The sequence below is a fragment of the Polyodon spathula genome, chromosome 4 (genome assembly GCF_017654505.1).
Source record: "Polyodon spathula isolate WHYD16114869_AA chromosome 4, ASM1765450v1, whole genome shotgun sequence".
Classification (NCBI taxonomy): domain Eukaryota; kingdom Metazoa; phylum Chordata; class Actinopteri; order Acipenseriformes; family Polyodontidae; genus Polyodon; species Polyodon spathula.
This window is the reverse complement of record NC_054537.1, coordinates 34203254-34224546: the sequence shown is the minus strand read 5'-3', so window position 1 is coordinate 34224546 and position 21293 is coordinate 34203254. Positions and strand designations below refer to the sequence as shown.

The window sequence follows — 21293 nt, the reverse complement described above, 5'->3', positions numbered from 1 at the left end:
AAATGAAAATATCTGACTGCCACAACAAACTGTCTTTCAAAACTGCACATTCGAGATCTATGTAGGTAGTGGAAGTCCAAAATGGGTAAGATTTATGGAATAACTTGTTTTAGCTACAATTACTTTAAATGTCACTAAAAAGGAGGGCTACATGCAGGAGGTGCTGCATTGGTTCAGCTGGGGAAACACACTTGCTGTGGGCCAGAACACAATTAATGCTCCCAGTCCTTAAGAAGGTAAGTTATACTAAGAACCTTCATGCTTAAAAGGACACCATGGTTCTGTTTTAATAAAGAGCAAAGGCAATAACTCCAGTGTCATGGAGTCTCCAATTTCCAAAACATTATATATGAGGACTGTTCATCATTTAAAAGGATATGTAGCAGAAATACAAGGTACTGTGTGCACATTGTGCCCCCAATAAGAGGTTCTGCAGCCTTATTAGAAAGTTGTGCAGTGTTTTCTTACCTGCCAGTCAGGAAGGCGCATATAAGGTTTTTAGCATCTTTCGAGATATCGCTGTCGTCAGGGAATGTCAGGGCATTCTTGTGGTTCATAATTTTACTGTATGTTCCCACCAGCGAGTCTGCATAGAAGGGCGTGTCACCTGCAATCAAACAGCAGCCAGACTTATAACACAATGCTGAAATACAAACAAATACAAAACAGGAAGCCCTGTGCCGTTACATGGTTACTGGGATTCTTGCCATATTCAAATGCAGTGTAATGAAGTTTTCGTCTGTTTCCTCCAATATTGGGCCACATCCACATCAGCCCATAGATTGCTTTTTCTATTCTGTAACAACCCCTAAAGGATTAAAAAATTTCAAAAAATATTTAGTATTACACTGTTTTAATGTATATTTGACTTTCTATTCCAGGATAACTACTGACTCATTGTAGTAAGTCAAGGCAATACAGTAGTGATCTCATTGAGTATTTTTGCTGTTCTTATTCATTTTTGATTTAGTTGCAGTCACTAAACTATTTGCTTATAGCTTTTGTAAGCATCTAATTTGTGTTTTAGTTGAGCTTCCATTTCTGCTGAGAATACATCAGGCCTTAAAGTCTTCCTTGCTTCCCAACATTTTACCAACCCATCCGTTTCTCACAGTTTAAAAGAGCACTACATTTTCACTCACCTACGAGCATTTCATACAAGAAGACTCCAACTGACCACCAGTCACATTCCCTGCCGTAATACCCGTCTCCGCCCTGTGATTTCAGTACCTCCGGAGAAATGTAGTCAGGCGTTCCCACTGCCGTATCACATCGTACCATACCATCCTGAAAGACAAGACATGGACTGTACATCTAACACTATGAAATATTGTAGGCAATACAAAAAATGTAACTTTTTATTGCAATAAAACTGCATGGATTGACAGCTTGCATGGATGTCAAGTCTAAAGGTTTACACGTGAAACTCATGTTTTTTTGAGAGTCTCACGGCCGTGCAATGGATTCTCACTTTTGTGCGTAAGTTTGTTATTGTTTGCGAGGCTCTGAAACCCTTTATACATAATACAGTGGAAAATCCAATACAACTGTCCAAGCGTATTATTTCATTTTGGGGGAGTGGACGGGAGTCATCATGAAGAGGTTTACATTACATTCTATATTCTTGTAGCTGCTATGCAAATTCCCCCCTTACTCCAAAGATAGAATTGTCTTGTCTCAAACTGACGGTTTGTCTGCATGAGCTTTCTATGTTTCTGTACACAACACATCATTACTAGGGCAGAGTCGAAGGAGAGGCTGTCAGACTGTCACTGTCTCATTCACACAGAAATTACCACAGAAATAAAAGAGAAATGGACAGCAATGCGAATTTAATTATTAAAGTCAAAATATATAATATTCTTTATGATGCCAGTGTCAGTGGTTATAAAGACAATAAAAAAGAGATGCTATATGGTAAGAAATAGCAGAACAATTGGAAATTGATGGTATGTCTATCTCTTTATTTCACCTTAATTTTAGTCAGTGACGGGATGCGCCACACACCGGTTTCGTATATCTGTAAAATGACGCTTCTTTGTTTTAATAATGTTGACCAATAATAATAATAATAATAATAATAATAATAATAACAACAACAACAACAACATTCACAAACTGAGCAGATTTTATTAAAACTGAAAATCAATAAAAGTATATTATATTAAACTAAATCTCAGTATTTACAAAGAAATGTGTAGATGTATTCTTTTTAATAATTTTTAATAATTACATGTTAAACCAGATTACATATACACATTCACTGTTAAATGTAATTTATTTAGTGTGTGGTGTACCCAGACTATTTCTTTGTTTTATTTATGTTTTCATGACTAGCTATTTTTTTTTTTTTTTTTTTTTTTTTTAATATACTCGTGCTGTATTCATGTCATTTGCTTTGCTCCTGCTGTGCATAGCCCTTAAGTCTAGGTCAGTGGCGTAGCTGTCAGCCATGTGCAAAAATCTTGATCTGTCACCAGCACACACCCCCCCCCCCCCTCCTAACAAAATCTAAAAGGTTTTTGAGCAGGTGTCTCACTGGTGTGAACACTTAGGAGTTGACATGTCTGAGCTTGTAACGTATGCCCATGAAAAATGTTACCAAAAAGATCTGTAATCACTAGCAAATAGGGCTTCTCTATTCCATTTTCTATAACTTAAACTTAAAAGAACTGTACTCATTTTAAAAGTCAAAGTCTATTATTATAGGGAAGCCAAAACGTCACGACTGCAGCATGGTAAAAGGCACCAGCTGATTTTGCCAGAAGTGGTTAACTAATTAACAGAGAACAAATATTAATAGAATACAATAAATGCATGTTGTTGTTTGTAAAACATATTTGGTATTATGGTAAATCAAAGATATTTCATATTATTGTAAATCCTTATGAGAACAGCAACACCATTTTTATATCTGGTCGGGTCCGTGATTTTACAAACACGAACAAGAACTGCCCGTTCTTCTGTAAACTGATTTTTCTTTGTCTGTCTAAAGGGAACCCAAAAATACAACCCCTATTTTTTACGTGTCTTCTGAGATATGTGGTGTTGAAAAATGCTGTGATGTGGTCACACGACTTCTGCCAAACATTTTATTTTTATTTTATTGTAGACTACCCAGTCATAACTGCACAGAGAGAACAACATCTAAAAGTCTGCTTAATAACAGGTAAGAGTAAAATATCTGGTTCCCTACATACCTATGGAAAGAACAAGTAGACTTCATTAATTTTATTTTTGTAGCTGCTGTAGTACTTTAAGGCAGGAGCCTAGCAAAAAGCATGTAAACACATTTACCTTATTCATCTTCATACATGTACCAAAGTCAGCTAGTTTCAGGTGCCCAGCTTTGTCAAGTAACATGTTATCTGGCTTCACATCTCTATAAAAACAAAACAGAGTGACTATGCATTTTAACCTTAACGGGGGTATTGAAAGACACACCTGTAAACGCTTAAAAACAAATTCTGAATCAATGGGTGTTATCTGACTTTCCTAAATAAATTAAGTTCATGAACAGAGCACAGAATCTGCATTGCTTGAGACAAAGAGCAAGGCGCAACTTTTCAAAAACAAAGCAAGGTGCGTAACAACTATTGTATATACTTGGCAGAGGATAAACACCATATTATTTGTGTTAGTACCATGAAAACCGTCTACATCACTGGCAACCATAATGTGTGGAATACCTCCTTTTAACAAATGTCCATGCAAATCAGTTACTGGCAGCTTAATTCAGGAACTAAACCGGATTAAAATATAACACACAAGCAAAAACAATGTTTTACTTATCCAAAAATATAGTAAAATGTATTTCAAGTTTCAAAGTTGAAAGTAGGTTTTCCTTAAAAAAAAAAACTGAGGGTTTCAGTGCTTTATACACAATAACAGTATAGCTAGCTCAATTCTGTTGTGTAAACAAGTCATCTTCTGCAGCTAGTAGCTGCATTTCTTTACCTGTGAATAAAACCCATAGAATGTATTCCGTCCAACGCAAGGACAACTTCAGCAGTGTAAAACCTGGCCCACTTCTCAGGCATGTCATAATTACTCATCAGATTGACAAGGTCTCCCCCGGGCATGTACTCCATCACCATGTAGAGATAGCGGCTATCTTGAAACGCATAGAACAGCTTGGGAGGAAAAAGGAAAAATGGTTTCCTCATTACTTTTGCAGCATTATTGATAAATAAATAAAAATAAAAAATTCATTGCTCCTGGTAGTAAACACATCGGAGGTCAATGACACCAACGGCTTAGTCATACTTCCTGGCAAATTCAGTACAGCAGATGAAAGAAAAGGGTAGAGATACCATACCTGAACTACCCGGGGACTGTTAGCAAAGGCCATGATGTCTCTCTCTTCCCAGAAGAATGCAGAATCTGACCTCTTGATCATTTCAAATTTGCTGAGGAGTTTCATTGCATACACTTTTCTCGTAGCCTTGTGTCTCACCTATGAGAAAGGGATTCAGGCATTACCACAATCGAGGAGTACGCAACCACCATAGGCTTAGAAAGAGACCCCAATGACAGATCTGACAGTGTTAAATTAAAGAAACTTTTTTTTTTTTTTCTAAACTAGAGGCAGACCACTTCAAATATGTCTAAAGGCTGCTTAAAATATACTGCCAACAGTTTCACCTTGTGCAGCATTCAAACTTATTAATGGAACAATCTGTTGCCTCATTAAAACTAGGGAAACGATACAGGTAAGAGCACAATATAATATGGATAACAATATGAAGACCACATTACAAAACGTGTCAGGATACATGTTCTGGTCCTGACACGCTGCGTCTAGTAATCATTAAAGCCTGGTACACACAGCCCCATGTGATTAATTGTGACGGACAGTGTATTATACTTTGCCATGCGATTTTACAGGATTGACCGAATGATTTCAGTTGGCTTGCAAAGTTTAAAAATGTTTACTATTTTGCAATGCAATTCCCTCGTGCGCTGTGTACTGCATCAAGTAATGGTGTCATTTTTTGCTAATGTTCTGCTGATAAAATCAACAAAAGCCATTCGGATTTGAATCAAAGCAGCCAGCCAATTCTTAATGTCAGCTCTTGTATCAAGTACTCAAGTGACAGTTCACTGGACTTCACATGAGACAAAGGCTGTAACAGTGGCGTATTGTCCAATTAGGGAGATGTGCAATGTCATGAGATATGGTGGGAATGCATGCCTGAAAATGTTATCTTCATAACATACATAATACCCCATGACTTGCTCACTGCTGCTACTACCTCTTGTGCTCTACAAATAGAGTATTTACTAGTATGAATACAATTGCAGTTGTCTAGGGTAATTTCACTGGCCACCACTAAAACCAGCTCAGGAAACATCTGCACACAAACATATTTCCAGACCCTTTCAACCACCACTATTTTTTTCTTTTTTTTTTTTTTTAAAGGAAAACACACAGAATAGATGCTCTTTATTTTAAAACTACAGCACAAGGCAAAACCTCTTTCTGCAATTACAAGTTTTACTTGTATTCTTAAGTGACATTCTTCACCATATTTTATGTCCATTCAAATGGGATAGATACATTTCACAAAGTTATCTTTAAATCTAAACCAGTGTGTGCTACTCCTCTTTATACAAAACAGATGGATTGACAGAACTTACCAACTGAACTTCACCAAAGGCACCTCTTCCAATGACTTTAACCACTTCATAATCTTCTGCCTTCATGCGCAGATCTCTTATTTTACTAATTGTGTCTTTATCTGAGTTAAAAAAATATATATTTACAAGGTAATACAGAAAATGTCAGAAATATAACGTAAATGACACACACGTCGAAAGCCACAATTAAAAATAAGCCATATAAGCCACTACAGTAACCCCAAACAGACTGACAAGTCATTTTCTACAGTTTTCCTTGGACTGACTAATATGATGACTCAATACGAACTCAACGGAAATCACACTCCAGCATTTGACTTGTGATTGCAGCTATTTCTAATACCTTAAAAGTAAAAGGAAAACAAATCAGATGGAAGAAACATGAGGCAACGACAACATTCCTGCACGCATTTTTTTATTAATGTATGCAGATATGTAAGAATGTATAACTTAATGCATTTATTTACTCATTTGTTTGTTTTCCTGTTGGGTGGGACAAAGGTACAGTCGGCGCCGCTTAATCGGGACGCTGACAATCGAGATTTCTGCTTAAATGGGACACAACTCTGGGAGACTGTTCTTCCCAATGCTATTTACAGTGCCGTGAAAAAGTATTTGCCCTCTGTCTGAAAAAGTAATCGCCCCCTTAATCTCAATAACTGGTTACGCCACCTTTAGCAGCAATAACTGCAGCCAAACGCTTCCTGTAGTTATTGATCAGTCTCTCACAGCGGTCTCACACTGCTACAGCTCAGTGACATTTGTGGATTTTCGAGCATAAACTGCTCGTTTCACTATTGAAATAGTTAAAAACAAAAAGAACGCCTCTGAAAGAGGTTTAAATTGCTCTGAAAGGATGTGTGACCTTTCATTACCGACTCCAATTCCTTCACAGAAGTTTGGGGTGAAATTCTGAAGCAAAGTCAGTTCAAATACACAGTACTGTCAGATCTGCTGTCAGCGTGACAGTACTGGATGGATGCAAGACTGCATGTTTTTTTTTTTTTTTGCTACAGGTTCAGAATGGTTAAAAAAAAATCAAAAATGCTTTCAAAACATTATCTTTTGTTCCATATGATTTTGTGATTTAAGTCGCATAGAATGTCAGCAGAATTATTCCTGCAGATATGATATGATCTGTTTCATGTTCGTGTGAAATGCGGATACACAAGCACATTTTTCTACATGGAGTTCTGCTTTGCTCAAAGAAGTAGCATTTATAGTTGGTATGTATTATACTTATTTATATAAGCTGGGACACTTTATGAACAGAAACAATTTTTAGGTTCCCTTGAGAGAAGATACGACTCAGCCAAATTTGGTCACGGCTGAAAAAAAGGAGGGATTATTTTCTATTCACATGGGTCAGCACTGGCACTGGAACGCATGGAAAAAAACAAACTTCACGTTCAATCTAAAACTACTGCAAAAGGACCATTAAACTGGGAATGTAGCTGACTAAAACACAATCTACTACAATCAGTCTGCCTTGAGAGTGTTTGATTGTTCTAAAATGGTAATTGTTGCAACAGAAATAGATTTTAATGGTGGTACTGTACAGTGAAAGATAATTTAATATAGCTTATCTAACCTTTTCTGCATTTATATTTCCCTAATTACTGTTTACAGAAACACTACCAGAGAGTAGTTTGTCTTATACTGATTTGTTACCTTATTAGATTTGTTTATAGTTTACTAGTCTACTAGAACTGTCTTCCCTAGTCTTGTATAGAAAATCAAAACAAATGACCATGCACTTGGTGATCAGAATCAGACTTTCAAGACACGTAGCCTGCCAATCAGGTGCTAGTACCTTGTACTGCAGGTCAGTGGCCTACGTTCAGAGTATGGCATTGGTTAATAAGATCCATGGAAGTTTGGGGGTGGCTGGCTTTGGTGATGCACCTGAACAAGTAGCCATGACCTTGAATGAGAAACTGCTACCAAGACAAAAATGAAAGGTTTTAAAAGGCTGATGGGAGTATCGACCAAAAGTAATGTGGTAAGAAATTGGATTTTAAAACATTAGACTAGCTAGAAGACACTAGAGGGGTGCAGTATTTCACTAGAATCTTTTTGTTGTCCATGTAAAACAAGAGCAGTGTTCACTTCCGCCTCTTTGCAGAACACCACAGCAAAAGAAGAGAAAATGGTGTACTTACATCTATTCAAGAAGTTGTCAATGCTTTTGTTTTTCCTCAAAGCGGGAAAATCCAAGTCGTAAACCAAAGCATCCAAACCATCCTGTAAACAGGCAATTCAGTTCATTAGGACATTTCATACACTTGGGAACATTTTCACATATTTGCATGACAATCTCAACATCTCAGCTTAACTTCCAAAGATGATGTGACATTACTGTGCTCAGGAATGCCAGTATCATGTCATCATAATTGAATGAGTCAGTGTAAGTAGTATGTAGAGACTAGGGGTGTCAAATTCAAACGTGCCCAATTCCATATGTATTTATTTAATTAGTGTACACATTTACAAACACTCGTAAACTTGAAAGACCTAGTATAGACATCTTAACACTGTATTGCCATGTGAAAGGGATACCTGTACAGTAAGTTGGTGGTGTTTTATTAAGTCTCCGTATTTGGTTTTCTCAATTGTATCATCTGTACCAGTAGCTGTTCAGCATGGGTGTACTGTTATATTTAGAAGTGAGGGGTCGCTATTATCTACCCTGACAGTCTGTCCCCCCTGCCCCCACCCCCCACCATCCCTGTTTCCCCACACACTCTACAGAACCACAGTTTATCACTCTAAATAGTTACATAACTTGAACTCGTAAGCCGCAACGGTGAATGTATAATGGGTTCCATCTCTAACTTTAGCTATATTAAGAAATGTACAGTAATATCGTGCTGTTTGAGAACATTCTAATTATTACATCTAATTGTAAAACGCTGACACCTCAGTACAGCATTGATACAGCTTCCCCTCACCTCTCTTACTCATTATTCTAGACCAGGCATGCTATATTCAATCTTTTTAATTATTTCTCTAAAGGGTTTCTTACGGACATTGTCTGATTTCCGTCTGTAAAAATGCACGTCACATTAGTGCAGGGCTCACTCGGGCACCAGTGAATCTACCGGTACAGGGTGGGAGAATCAGGTGTCTGGCGATTCGGCCTCCAGAGAGTGCTGCTCGATGCTGCTCATGAACTTTACAGTTTTTAATTCATCATATAATTGAAGATATTTACAGACGTACAAATACTCTGGTAAACATAAATAAAAATCACAATACTCACACTTTGACGGTTTTTGTTTTATTTCCCTTTTAAAAAACGGCCATTTCAGAAATCATCAAGCGTTTTGAAACTGGAATCATCACTTTAGTCGAAAATACACATTTAAGTGTATAGTAATTCAATAAGACATAGCATGCCATTTTTGAAAAACAGAATTTGGTATTGAAGAATGGAACAATCAGTAGCCCTAAAGATGGTTACAACTGAAGGCAGTACAGATGCCAGTGTTTTATGCAGTAGTATAAAGCAATTTTATGCAGACCACTAGTTAAGCATGCAGTCTGTCTATATGATAACGGAGGTGAAACGTAGAAGAAAATACCTGTCATACAGTAAGAGAAATGAGTCGCCAAAGTAAGGTAAAAATGTCCTTCTCCTCCTTTTTCTCCCAACTTTTTTTGCTGATCTTTGCAGACAACAGGCACTTTTATCCATGCATATGTATATTACAGGACAGGAGTTTAATGACAATAAACCTGTTTTGTCAATATGGAAATATACTAGAGAATGTACTTATTGTGACATCTATATCATTCATATTAAATTATTTATTTCTGTTTTTAAATATAAAAGTCTAGCATGTGTGGGATTTGAAATTATAACCTTCAGTTTGCAAAAGTGTTGTGTTACTGTCAGTGCTACATGATGAGTTGAGACCAGCAGTATTTTGAAAGATGCAGTCAGCCAGCTGAGAATTCTCAGGATTTATTACATTTTGGAGATTTTTTTGGACATTTGTTTTTAGAGTCATCTCATCATTCTGATATTTTGATCTTTTTCTCTTTTTTAGTTTCCTGTCAGCGTAACACTCATAGCAGTCCCTATTGGCGCAAGGAAGTGTGGTTTCCTCTCGATACCTGTTGATGAGAGTAATGTTATTTGTGTGTCCCCCACTGGACAAAAAAGGAACGTAAATTTCTTAGAATCAGCCATACTGAAGGATAGCCTATATATTTCGTAAAAATAAAACAAATATATTAATAAATATTGAAATAAATGAATACATAAATCAATACATAGACATGTATTTCTTTCTTTATCTTGATTTGTTTTCACTATTGGATATACTTTTTAATTTAATTGATTAAATTTAATCATTTAATATTGCATAAACTAACAAATACTCAACAGTTCTTGTTCAATTGTACACTAGTGAAGATTTTTGTACATAAAGGTCGTTATGCTTTCATATATTTTTGCTTTTAAATTTAAAAATATATTGTAATAACCTGGACAATTGCTTTGTTGCAGGACTTGTTGTCTGTTCAGATGGTCTGGTCTGTCTTTCATGCTACATGTATTGTAAGGGGAACGGGTCATGCCATTACTTAGCATGGGAAGGGGGAATGAGTGAATGAGTGGAGAGAATGTGTGTTGCTGTTTTTGGGGGTTGTAGAGCATGGATGTGACTGGTTGATGAGACGGACCGCGGTGGGAAATGACGCAAGGTTATATAAGGGGGTGCATGAGCCTGGGCACTTGAGACAGTCCAACGCTGAACTTGAATGAGAAACTGTGTGTGCGACTGAGCGAGCGTGTGAGCAGTGACCAGAGAGAATATGCAGTGAAAGCGCCAAGACTAAAATGTAGGGTTATTATTTTGGTGCCGTGAATTCTGGCCCCTCGCAGGAATTCTCCCTAGTTTCAAATAAAACAAACATTTTGAGAATTCAATACTGTCTCCCTGAGTACTACTTTCTAAACATGAAAATATTACAATACTAAATGAAAGGATCAAGCTTATTTTGATAGTTTGCAAAATCAGATGAAAGCTTTCAATACAATCAGGATAATATATAATCATTATTTACAAAATTGTGTTTGTCTCGTTACTTATAACTGTAACTTTACTGCTATACTACTTGCAAATGTTGTCAAATGGAAGAGCAAACTTTGTGATGTGAAAGCTAGGAAGTCTGCATTGCAAGCTGCATTGGAAGCATTTCTTGGGTTCGATTCCCACACAGTGTTTATTTAAAAAAAAAAAAAAAGTATTTTATTTATGTGTAACAAACATATTTATGTGAAAAATGTAGTAACATACATATACACACAAACAAACAAAAAAAAAAAAAATATATATATATATATATATATATATATATATATATATATATATATATATATATATATATATATATATATATATATATATATATAAAGGCAGTATTTGAACCGTAACTAGTCATACTTTCACTCCAACTACATAACCGCTAAGCTACACAGATGCGCATCTTAACCCTTTCAGAGTTGGCTACTATTTACATTCACCCTATCCAAACAGCAATACATTGCCTCAATATAGGCTGAACAAGTTTGCTATTCCTGTAATATGTGTGTGTGTGTGTGTGTGTGTGTGTGTGTGTTATTATCCATTAAGAGAAAAAAGAAGTGATATCTGAAATAAAAACACATTGGAAATGTGAAAAAACATCAAGTTACCAAAAGTGCCCAGCCATTTAAAGTGGAGATATCAAAAATACAAGACAAGTTAGTAGAAACAATTGGGGCAACCTTGACCCCCACCGCTTTTACAGTTGTGCCTATTTGCTTTGTGCTGGGCAAGGTTGCCCTAATGGTTTCTTGAACCTTGGCTTGTGTTTTTGATATCTCCAACTTAAATGGCTGGACACTTTCGATAATTTGGCGTTTTTTCACATTTCTAATGTGTTTTTGTTTCAGATATTCTACACGTGAAGTACGGCAGCGGAATGCTCCGTGCTCAAGATGTGAGAGGCCTGCACTCCCTGCCGACCCCACAGCACTATACCCCTGCTGTTCAGAAAAAACTAGGTTTAGATAATGGGGAAATCAAAGAGTGTTCTTGAGGATAGTTCTATCATTTTGTTAACAATTCACCAATACAAGCCAAAGATGATTACCAAAAAGTTAGTCAGTGAAACAGGTGACCTCCTTCAAATTAAACAAATGTTTCCCCTTTATTGCTGGGGGGGTTCTATTTCACACTATATATCAAACTGAAGACATTGAGGAAACTGCCAAATCACAGCCAGATTTTTACAGTCCATTTGTAAGGATGTTTTTTTTTTTTATATATAGAATATAATATAGAAGCATGGAAGCAAAACAACAACAAAAAAAAAAAAAAAAATGGATGAGTACACCGCAGGTTATATCCAGAACCAATGTGTTTCAGCTACCAACTGAGCGGCCAAGAAAAATAAAACCAGTAGAGGATACATTTATACACTTAAAAATTTACATTCCATGCAATTTCCATTTCCATTTCCATATACTGAACTAAAAAATGTACCAGCTGTTCGTAACCACAAAGGTTTTGTAACATTAGGAATGGAAAAGTCATCATAAGAGAATGCCATACAGTAAGCAGTAGAATGTAAATCTGTGGCTTTTACCTCGATTTTTATAGTTTACACTGGCCCTTGACACAGTAGAATTCACTAATGCTACAGTCACTGAAAACTGTCACTTCTTACCTTTTCCTCAACAAAAAGTACAACTCACATAGAAAAAAATGCTATACAAACTATGGAACTTGCAAGGAATCTTACTGTAAAAGTTACTGTTTAAGGTGCTTTCAAACTAGTTACTGCATTTCCTCCACTTCACACACACAAGTGTAAGGAGGTGTGTATAAAACATGTGCCTCTGTGAGGACAAGACCCTCACTGTAATATTTAAAAGCATTTTATTGGGTTTATGATTGCTATTGTTCTACTGGCAATAGAGTTGTGGTTTATATATTGTGTATGCTGTTGAGCAAGTGTATTTGATATAAGATAGTACAGTGCTTTATTTAGTTTAGGGCGCTTACCTTAATGAAGTTGCTGTAGCTTTACATGTGGGACAAGGGTTTTGTTATATATAGCCATCTGTTCGACAATCTTCCAAAAGAAGGGGTAATGCTAATGTTCAGTTTTTACTGATAAGAATTAGGGACCAGAGTATAATAATAATGACAACAAGAAGAAGTAAATATAGGATAATGGAATAGTTTATCGATCGCTGTTTGAAAACAAAGACGGTATTTCATCCAGGTTAAACAAAACGTTTAAATGGAGAAAATACATGTTTATTGTAAAATATACGCACGTTTATTGTAAATGTAATGAATGTTAAATAATAATAGTTTATTATTGTAGAAATCATTCCAGGTGTAACAGGGCAGGGCTGGGGCTTATTTAATGCCATGTCTTTAACGTGCACTGTGTGATTTGTGAGCTTGCCAGTCATTTTGTGTACGACCTGTTAGTCAGTTGTCATTTGTGTGAAGTATTCATCCGATGCTAAAATAAATATTTATACCTGTGAACACTACCAAGTTGCTGTTTCCTGCGTTCCAAAAACCTCTGTGTTCCTGAGAAAATGACGCGAGTGTGGGTGGGGGTAAGCTCAGACCGTCACAGCCACCAAGCAAACAATACCAGATTTGGAACACAGTCAGAAAGACGTCATGCTTTTGTTGGGAATGCTGTAGAATACACACTTACAGGCATGCTACACAGATATCAGCACACACGTACACTATTTCATTACTTGTCAGTGGCATCACAACACAGTTTTTGGCATGTGGTATTTTTTTTTCTATTTTTTTATTTGTACTCTCGTAAAGTCAAGCGTGTGCTAAATACAAACAGACTGGGTTTAATTAACATCTATGATAGTATGCAGCGCTCCAGATAAGCTGCATACACAGCTTGAGTTTGTATGTTATCTTGCTTCTTGTACTGGCATCTCAATGGTCAATTGTGAATTTACTGCATGCGGTAGTTAGAGAATGGGTCACAAATGACGGGACAGCTAGTTGTATAGTAGCCTGCCTGGGAATTGTCAGAAACACCAATAAGTCTGGGTTTTAAAAAAAAAAAAAAAAAAAAAAAAAAAAAAAAAAAAAAAACACAAAGTTTAATCCACTCACTTACAATGTGTGTTTGTGATTAGTGAATAAACAACTGGACTCTTGATCCTTAGGATTTATTGCCGTTATCTTAGTACCCCTCGACCTAACCTACCTATCTGTCAACCACAATTTTGGAAGGTAAATCTACAAAATAAATAGAATATTCGGTGTTTGGAGAGAGTCAGCATGCTTTATATTGCTTACCATGGCGAAGGAATACAATACGATCGTTCCTTTATTTGCATTAGTGCAGAATTAGTAGAAGTTGTTTTACATTTTCAGGAAGAAAGGAATATTTACAGAAAACAACTATAAAAACTGCAACAGCCTAGTACTAGTGAGGGGAGACACTGTGAAAGCAGTGGCTAAGTACATCGAGAGTAGCAGCTTCCCTCACTATAAAATTATTAAGGCAGGACTAAATGGCTGGATTTTTTTTCAGGTGGAAAATAAGTAAAGCCATATTTACAGTATTTACTGAAAGTCCTCATGACTTCAAGGTAATGCTGCACTTTATTTTACTCACACAGGGGTAGACGAAGCATTGCTGCTGTCGCAATAGTTGCAAACGAGTCGGATGTCTAGGGTTGAATGTACTAAACAAGCACAAAGCTACTAGCGACTTTTTAGGGAATTCTTTGCAGCAGCAGTTTTTCTTTGCGCTTCACCCCTAGATGAAAATGTAATTATGGGCGTTCCTGCATAAATTTGCAAAATGGGAGCGGAGATAGTGCAAATGAGGGTTCTCGAATATTATAATGAGATGTACGAAAGCTGCAGGCAATTGCGACACTTACAATTGCATCAATTTGTTAAGCACTTTTGAAAGCATGTTTTAAACAGTCACAATTGTTGCTGGCATTTCCCAGTCTGCTTTTTCTTGGGTGTTGCCAGTTGTGCTCAACGCATTTTTGAGACGAACACCCAAGTACCTAATTTTCACTTAAGTAGGGTGTACTTACAAGCCTTGAAAACAAATTTCTGTGATATTTCTGGTTTTCACAGCGTGTTGGGAGCAATAGACTGCACACATGTGCCACTAACCACTCCAGCTCATTCTGAACATCTGTATAGGACCATGATCTATAGTGTGTTAATTGTCTAGGCTACTAAGTAGGCCAAGATAAAAAATAATAATTAAAACAAAATTTAAAAAAACCCTAAAATCATTGTTTCAGTTTAAAATAATATTTTATTCACACTGTACACCAATGTGTACAATGCAGCAGAATTATTTGTTTTGTGTTACCAGTAGGCTAAAGCAAATACATAATGTAATGTGTAGCCTAGCCATAACACATTAGTTTTATTTCAGCGCAATGATTTATATTTAAAATACACTGAGAACTATAAATGTATGTGTGTGCAATTTTATTGTATTGTTTTTAAACCCGACACCTCCTTATGTTGGACAAACATGCCCGGCTTAGCGTGGGGCTACTGTATGACTATGAAATGTTTTTTGGGGGGTGCAGGTTGGGGCCCCACTATAGAAGCTGATGGGATTAAACTGCTTTTCTAGACAGATGGATAGCTAGACAGCTAGATAAACAGTATTAAAATACGTATAATAAATATGGAACAGAATGCATTGTATAGATGACGTTTACATTTAACAAAAACAATGTTATTTTGATTCTTGCACCCTTGCATGTATAGACGTTATCCTTCGGGTACTCTCTGCTGCAGCAAACCACAACTCAACTCCAACTATTTATTAGAACAATGTTGCATTACTTTTGCAATGCTAGAGTTCTCCCTAAATATATGCAACAGATATTTAATATTAGTATATTGCGCACCTTTTCATTAACATATTTTCTCTTGGTACATACAACAAAATGTATACTTTGCAAACTGTCGCAACGAAAATGCAAATTGCGGTATGTTTTTGTGCTGCAACTAGCCCATCTTAGTACATCTACCCCTTAGTGTCTAACAAATTGGAGAGTAAATTATTCAATGACCCTTAAACCTTATCTGGAGCACTGATGGTATGGAAATATTTCTCATCCGTGTCATAATACAAGCAAAACCACACACCTTGATTTTGCAAATTGCATCAGAGACATTTGAATAGTTTTTGATGAATTGTATATTGGTGTAAATTCAAAAAGATGTAAACCCCTTGTTAATAAGGCCATACTGTATGTATGTTATAAACTGAAACTGTATTCCTTAAATTGGGTTTCCTTCCAACAACAAATATTAAGGGTCAAGTGCAGCCACTTGGTGCACAGGGCGAGTTATACAGCGCAGGGTCGCGTCCTGGCTGTGCTAAGTAAGCCGATCTTCACTGGAACCTCCGAAGGGAGTATCGTATTGGCTCTGGCGCTCCCGTGGGTTAAGGAGGCAAAACCAGCAGGGACAGTTTCTCCTCATTGCTCTACAGCAGTTTGCGGGTCAAAAAACCCCAACATTTCAGGTCAGAATTTTCTGTGTACTCGTCTGTAACCCTTTCCCAAATAACGTATTAGATGGTAAATATACTGCACTAAAACAGGTGATTAGGGAGGAGTCAGCTACCTAAGCAGTGGTGTTCTGCTTCTCTGACATTCTTCTGCAAGTCTGCTTCTCGTGACATTAAAAAAAGTTTGTGAACGAGGTGAAACAAAAGATAGCGCAGGGTTTATATCATGTACTTCAAAAGGTAAATTAGAAATGTGGAATTATTTTGGAGTAACAGCGAATGAAAATAATAAACATGTGACTGGATCTGTTGCTTGTAAAACCTGTCATTATGTTTTTGTGAACGACAGCCATAAAACTGATACATCATCTCAGAGACAGCACAGGTATAGCTTCCTTTCAACTGGTGGCATGAAAGGAATAGACGGGTATTTTATAGTAAAGTAAGTAAAGATAGTTATTATGTTACAATGTTAAAATATATCCAGACCACTAGAGAAAGCTACCATGCTGTACAGCCTATTGTGTAAACTCAATCTGTGGAGAATGGTACATATATCTGTGTGAATGAGAGCCGAGAGAGTCAGTTGACGATGGCAGTAGGTAAAAGACAAACATTTGCAGGTTTGGGTTAGATTGCAGGTCTTATTAAAGAGGGTTAGGTCGGGTCCTATAGTAGCGGGTCCGGGTCGGAAGCGGGGGTTGTAAAAATCGGACCTGTGCAGGACTCTAACTATATGCTGTACATTCCAGATCTGTGGTTCTTATTTCACCAGAACGTTGACGGTACATTGAACCGGCCATCATACCAGCAAACTGCCTGGTCACTACTCAGCGCGAACAGGAAAGGCTTAATCTTTCTTTCAAATAAAGTTAAGTAGCAGAATATCAGGCTGGAACTAAACAACCTATCGACATTGTTGACAAATTAAACATCGAAGGGCTCCAAGAGTCAAAATGCTGATCTCAAGGAAAGCAGACCTAAGGGCATTTTCCACATACCTCCTGTCTAGTATTGCCATGCGACAGAAGTTTCATGACACTGCCAACAACTTATGTACCTCATGTACTGCAGCTAGCTGAGCCCTAAACAGTTTGTTTAGAGAACAACTGCAATTAATGACAAATTCAAAAACCAATTAGTGCCATACTGTCCCATACCACTGTTTAATTCAGCCCACAGACAGAGGTTTTCAAACACTCCATAGGATACAGACCCTGGGGAGGGTAATACTGGCGATACTAGCTAGACTAGAATACCAGAGGGGGCTGCTCTTACGATCAGTGACACAAATCCTGTACTGTACAGTACTTACCAACATATTGAAGACAGAGAACAACTCCTGCACCCAGACCTCTTAATTTGGATTCGGTTAAAATGTTTTTATAAATAAGCAGAAACCATTATAAATAGGGCTTCTGATTTTTGGTTTTAACAGATAAAACCTGATAAAACACACCTGATACAAGAAAATTGAAATCGGTGGATAGCCAATGAACACTCTGTGGAAAGTGTTAATCAATTCACATTGACTTTACCCTTTTTCCATTAAAAAAATAAAACCTACTATAAAAATAATAATAAATACATTTCCCAGTGCTGCTAGGCAATGTCCCACCTTCCTGACTCGATCATTGACTTGTTCTGAATACTTTAAACCCGCCCCAACTACTGAGTGACAGCACATTCCTATATTTCTATTGGAGGCTCTGCTTGCAAGAATTAAAACAAGATTACAGTTAAAACACAGAGGATTTAAAACAGAATTGTGGCAAAATGTACAAAAATGCCTACACACAAAAACCCCTGAAGAATGTGCCTGTGACCACAGGGACTTCGTTGTGGAAGACAGCAAAGGAAAGAAGATACAACTTAAGTGTGCAAGTACTATCGAGTTACTACACATATTTTGACAGAAAAAAAATGCTCAAACGTTTTGGAAAGTAACTGAAAACACTAAGTTTATACAGTATATGGAAAACGAAAGCCCCGAAAAAAAAAAAAACTGTTTACATAAAACTTGAAAATAGCTAAAAAGAAGCACCAAATAATACAATTAATAAAACCCAAAAAACAGAAGCCCCAATTATAAACAAGCAGAAGCTTAGTAAATCTGGCTTTGAGTGCTTTACGGTTTTTTATAGTCGCAGCGCCTTTTAAAGGTCTGCAAGCTGATCTGAGGTCAGTGTCTTTTGGACTGTACTTTGCTATATATATATATATATATATATACTAACTTTTCATTGTACCTATTATAATACTAGTCAGATCAATATATGCTGTATTACACTAAAAGAAGGGAAGAGTGTTCATTTCACATAAGCTTTTGAACAGTGATGACACCGTAAATTTGCTCCATAATTCTGACTTATGAGATCTGCAGAAAACATCAAAACAAGTGTGGGAGGGACTCCAAATCCAGCAACACTGCTATATAGGCCAGGGAAAGGAGAACTATTTCTAGCTCCTCTACTTGATCATCTATACCAAAGGGCACCAAGCAATCATTAACAGTTCTAGTTTTTCATGTACTAAATTAACGCACAATTTTTACCTTGTCTCTCCGACTCTCAGATACAGTGCAGGAATCCGAATTCTTGTTCAAGCACTCTGTTACTCATTATGTCCCCTGGGGACTACAAAACAAATGTCATAATCTGGGGAGGTGCTGGATGCAAAACTGAGAATATTTGTAATTTTTAAAAGTTCTAATTTATTTATTTTTAAAAAGGCATATAAATCTCAACTTCAGCCTGTTGGAAGCCAGATAAAGTTCGGTCAAAAAGGCACATACGCTTACAAGTCGTACCAAAGCCTAGGTCATCTGGTTTTAGAATTCTAATCAGTTAATGCTCCCATTTACACCCTAGGCTCGCTTTGGCAACCTTACTTGTGGACTAGACCTCACTACACACAGAACATAAAATGTAACTCTGATGTGCACACAGTAACACTTTGCATACAGTACTTCATTTTCTATAATTTCAAATTATTTAGACTACATCTTGTCCATTTTACGGTAAACACTTATTATGTCACTTACAAAATATACACGACACTTATTTTCCTTACAATTAGCTACAGCCTGTCTGAAAAGCATCCACCTCATTATCACCTCTATTTGTACAGTATAAGCAACTGGTGTACGCTTAATTCATTTTTTTTAACGCAGTAAAAAGCTTAAAGGTAATGTGTTAATTTTCTTACCTTAATGTTCATAGACCATAATCGTCAGTGATCGATTAAATATTGGACACAGTTTCAGCAAATAAGCATGTGTTAGCACTTTATCTTAACTAATTTGTAATGTAACATGTAAAAATCAGACAAGTGTACTAGTGTATAAGATACTGTGCATTATTGTAACTGACTAGTAGAAATCCACAACCTCTGATCTCTAAGGCCTCTTGTCTTGAACCTAATGGACTGCCACTGCACTGTTTATGCTTCCTATTGTATGCATTTACAGTACAGCCAGCTCAGGTTGGATGGCTGCACTTAAACTACCATCCTATGACAGCTTAGGGTTGTTAGAAGAGTGTGCAAGTGTAAAACGAGTATTAGAATTAATTCACTGACAATTCATTGTTTACTTACTACTGTTGATCACAGAATTTACATTTACTGAGCTGAAAATTCCTTCATATCGGTCTCACTTTATAAAACAACCTGGCATCTTCTCAACATGTTGTCAGAACATTTTATTAATACCACATAACAAAAGAACCTTGAAGTAGGTTATTTATATTGGCTGACACATGACCAAAGCTACGTATAACACTAAGGGATGCATCATGTAGATTAGTAAAGTATGTACAATGTGTACAATACATAGTACTGCACCTATACATCACCTTGTATAAAAATAAGGTGGGGGGGGGGGGGGATGTAACAAACCCAAGATAAAGATTAGAATGCATTAACCAAGCAACAGTAATTTATACAGTGCAGTTTGTGACACAGCCTTTAAGTTTTCTAAGTCGACTGCTTAGACTGCTCACTGTCTGCCCAGAAAGCTAGTGCTCTCTCTGCTCAAGAAGTACATGTTTGCATAACTTCCTGCCCATGGTTTGGTCAGAATTGCTACAGCAACATTCCACAACAGGCAATCACACGTCAGAGAGCTATTTTAAGTATGCGGCCAAACAAGTTCCCAATGAGATGAGAAAAACCCTGTCCAGAGTTGCAGAATGGATTCTGTTTTCAATTATGAATCCCGGCAGTGCTTTGTGTGTTTACTTTAAGAACTAAGTTGTTTGTTTTATTAGGAGAGGATGGAAGTTGAAAATACCTGACATTGTAAGCAAGTATAAGTGCCCTGGTAAAGAATAGGGCCTGTTTAACAAGGTATCAAGCAGCTTAGTTCTTGGCACATAAGAGTGAGCTTTCTTGAACATCAAAAAAGTCATAAAGCAGGGCAAACACTACTTTAAATAGGAATGCCCATTCACAGATTTGTTGTACAGTGGATGTGTATACGTGTATTTCGTTATATGGTTACAGTACAGGGTTCGACATTAACCACGGTTTTTAATTGTATAATGTATATACTGTAGTCCACATGGCTTCCATTTTATGAACGCAGGAAAATGGGTCAGTGTGAAAAAAAGCTAACGGTGTAATTTAACTCGTTCAAACTTTCCCGCCTTACGTCGTATTTGTTGTACAGTCAGCATCTGAGACTAAGTACTGAAGTGTTGTTGTTATACTCGTTACCTCAACATGGTAATTTTTTTGTTTTTTTTACAAATAAGCAACCAACTGTACCAATAAGATAAAAGTAAAGTGTTTAAATCAATAATGATAAAGAAAGAAATTATGAAAATTAAAATTAAAATGAAAATATAAAGTGGAGTGGAAGATGGCTTAATCTGGCTTCATGACAACAGTTACCCCAGACTTCCTGATAAAACAGTAGATTTTTCGTTGGGAATTCAACATTTAGTTGCCCTCCTGTCCAGTCTCACAGTTCACAAGATAGCAAGTGTTTGTCTGCTGCTATGACTGCAGCGAAATAAAGGTGCACAGATGAATACCCAGATACGCCACGTGGAAGCTGGACAACGGAACAGAATCGAGTTATCTAACGTTTTGATTTG

At 36.8% G+C, this 21293-nt stretch overlaps 1 protein-coding gene across 1 annotated transcript in view; it reads right to left on the bottom strand.

The window, feature by feature from the left end:
• Positions 1-21293, bottom strand: part of rock1 (Rho-associated, coiled-coil containing protein kinase 1) — a 69704-nt gene that overhangs the window by 33748 nt on the left and 14663 nt on the right. Inside the window, exons 2-8 of the mRNA XM_041247746.1 lie at positions 7803-7884; positions 5641-5741; positions 4319-4456; positions 3958-4133; positions 3298-3382; positions 1143-1287; positions 469-607 (exon numbers count right to left, since the gene is read on the bottom strand). Of these exons, the coding sequence (XP_041103680.1) occupies positions 469-607; positions 1143-1287; positions 3298-3382; positions 3958-4133; positions 4319-4456; positions 5641-5741; positions 7803-7884 (866 nt within the window). The remainder of the gene's footprint in view (positions 1-468; positions 608-1142; positions 1288-3297; positions 3383-3957; positions 4134-4318; positions 4457-5640; positions 5742-7802; positions 7885-21293) is intronic.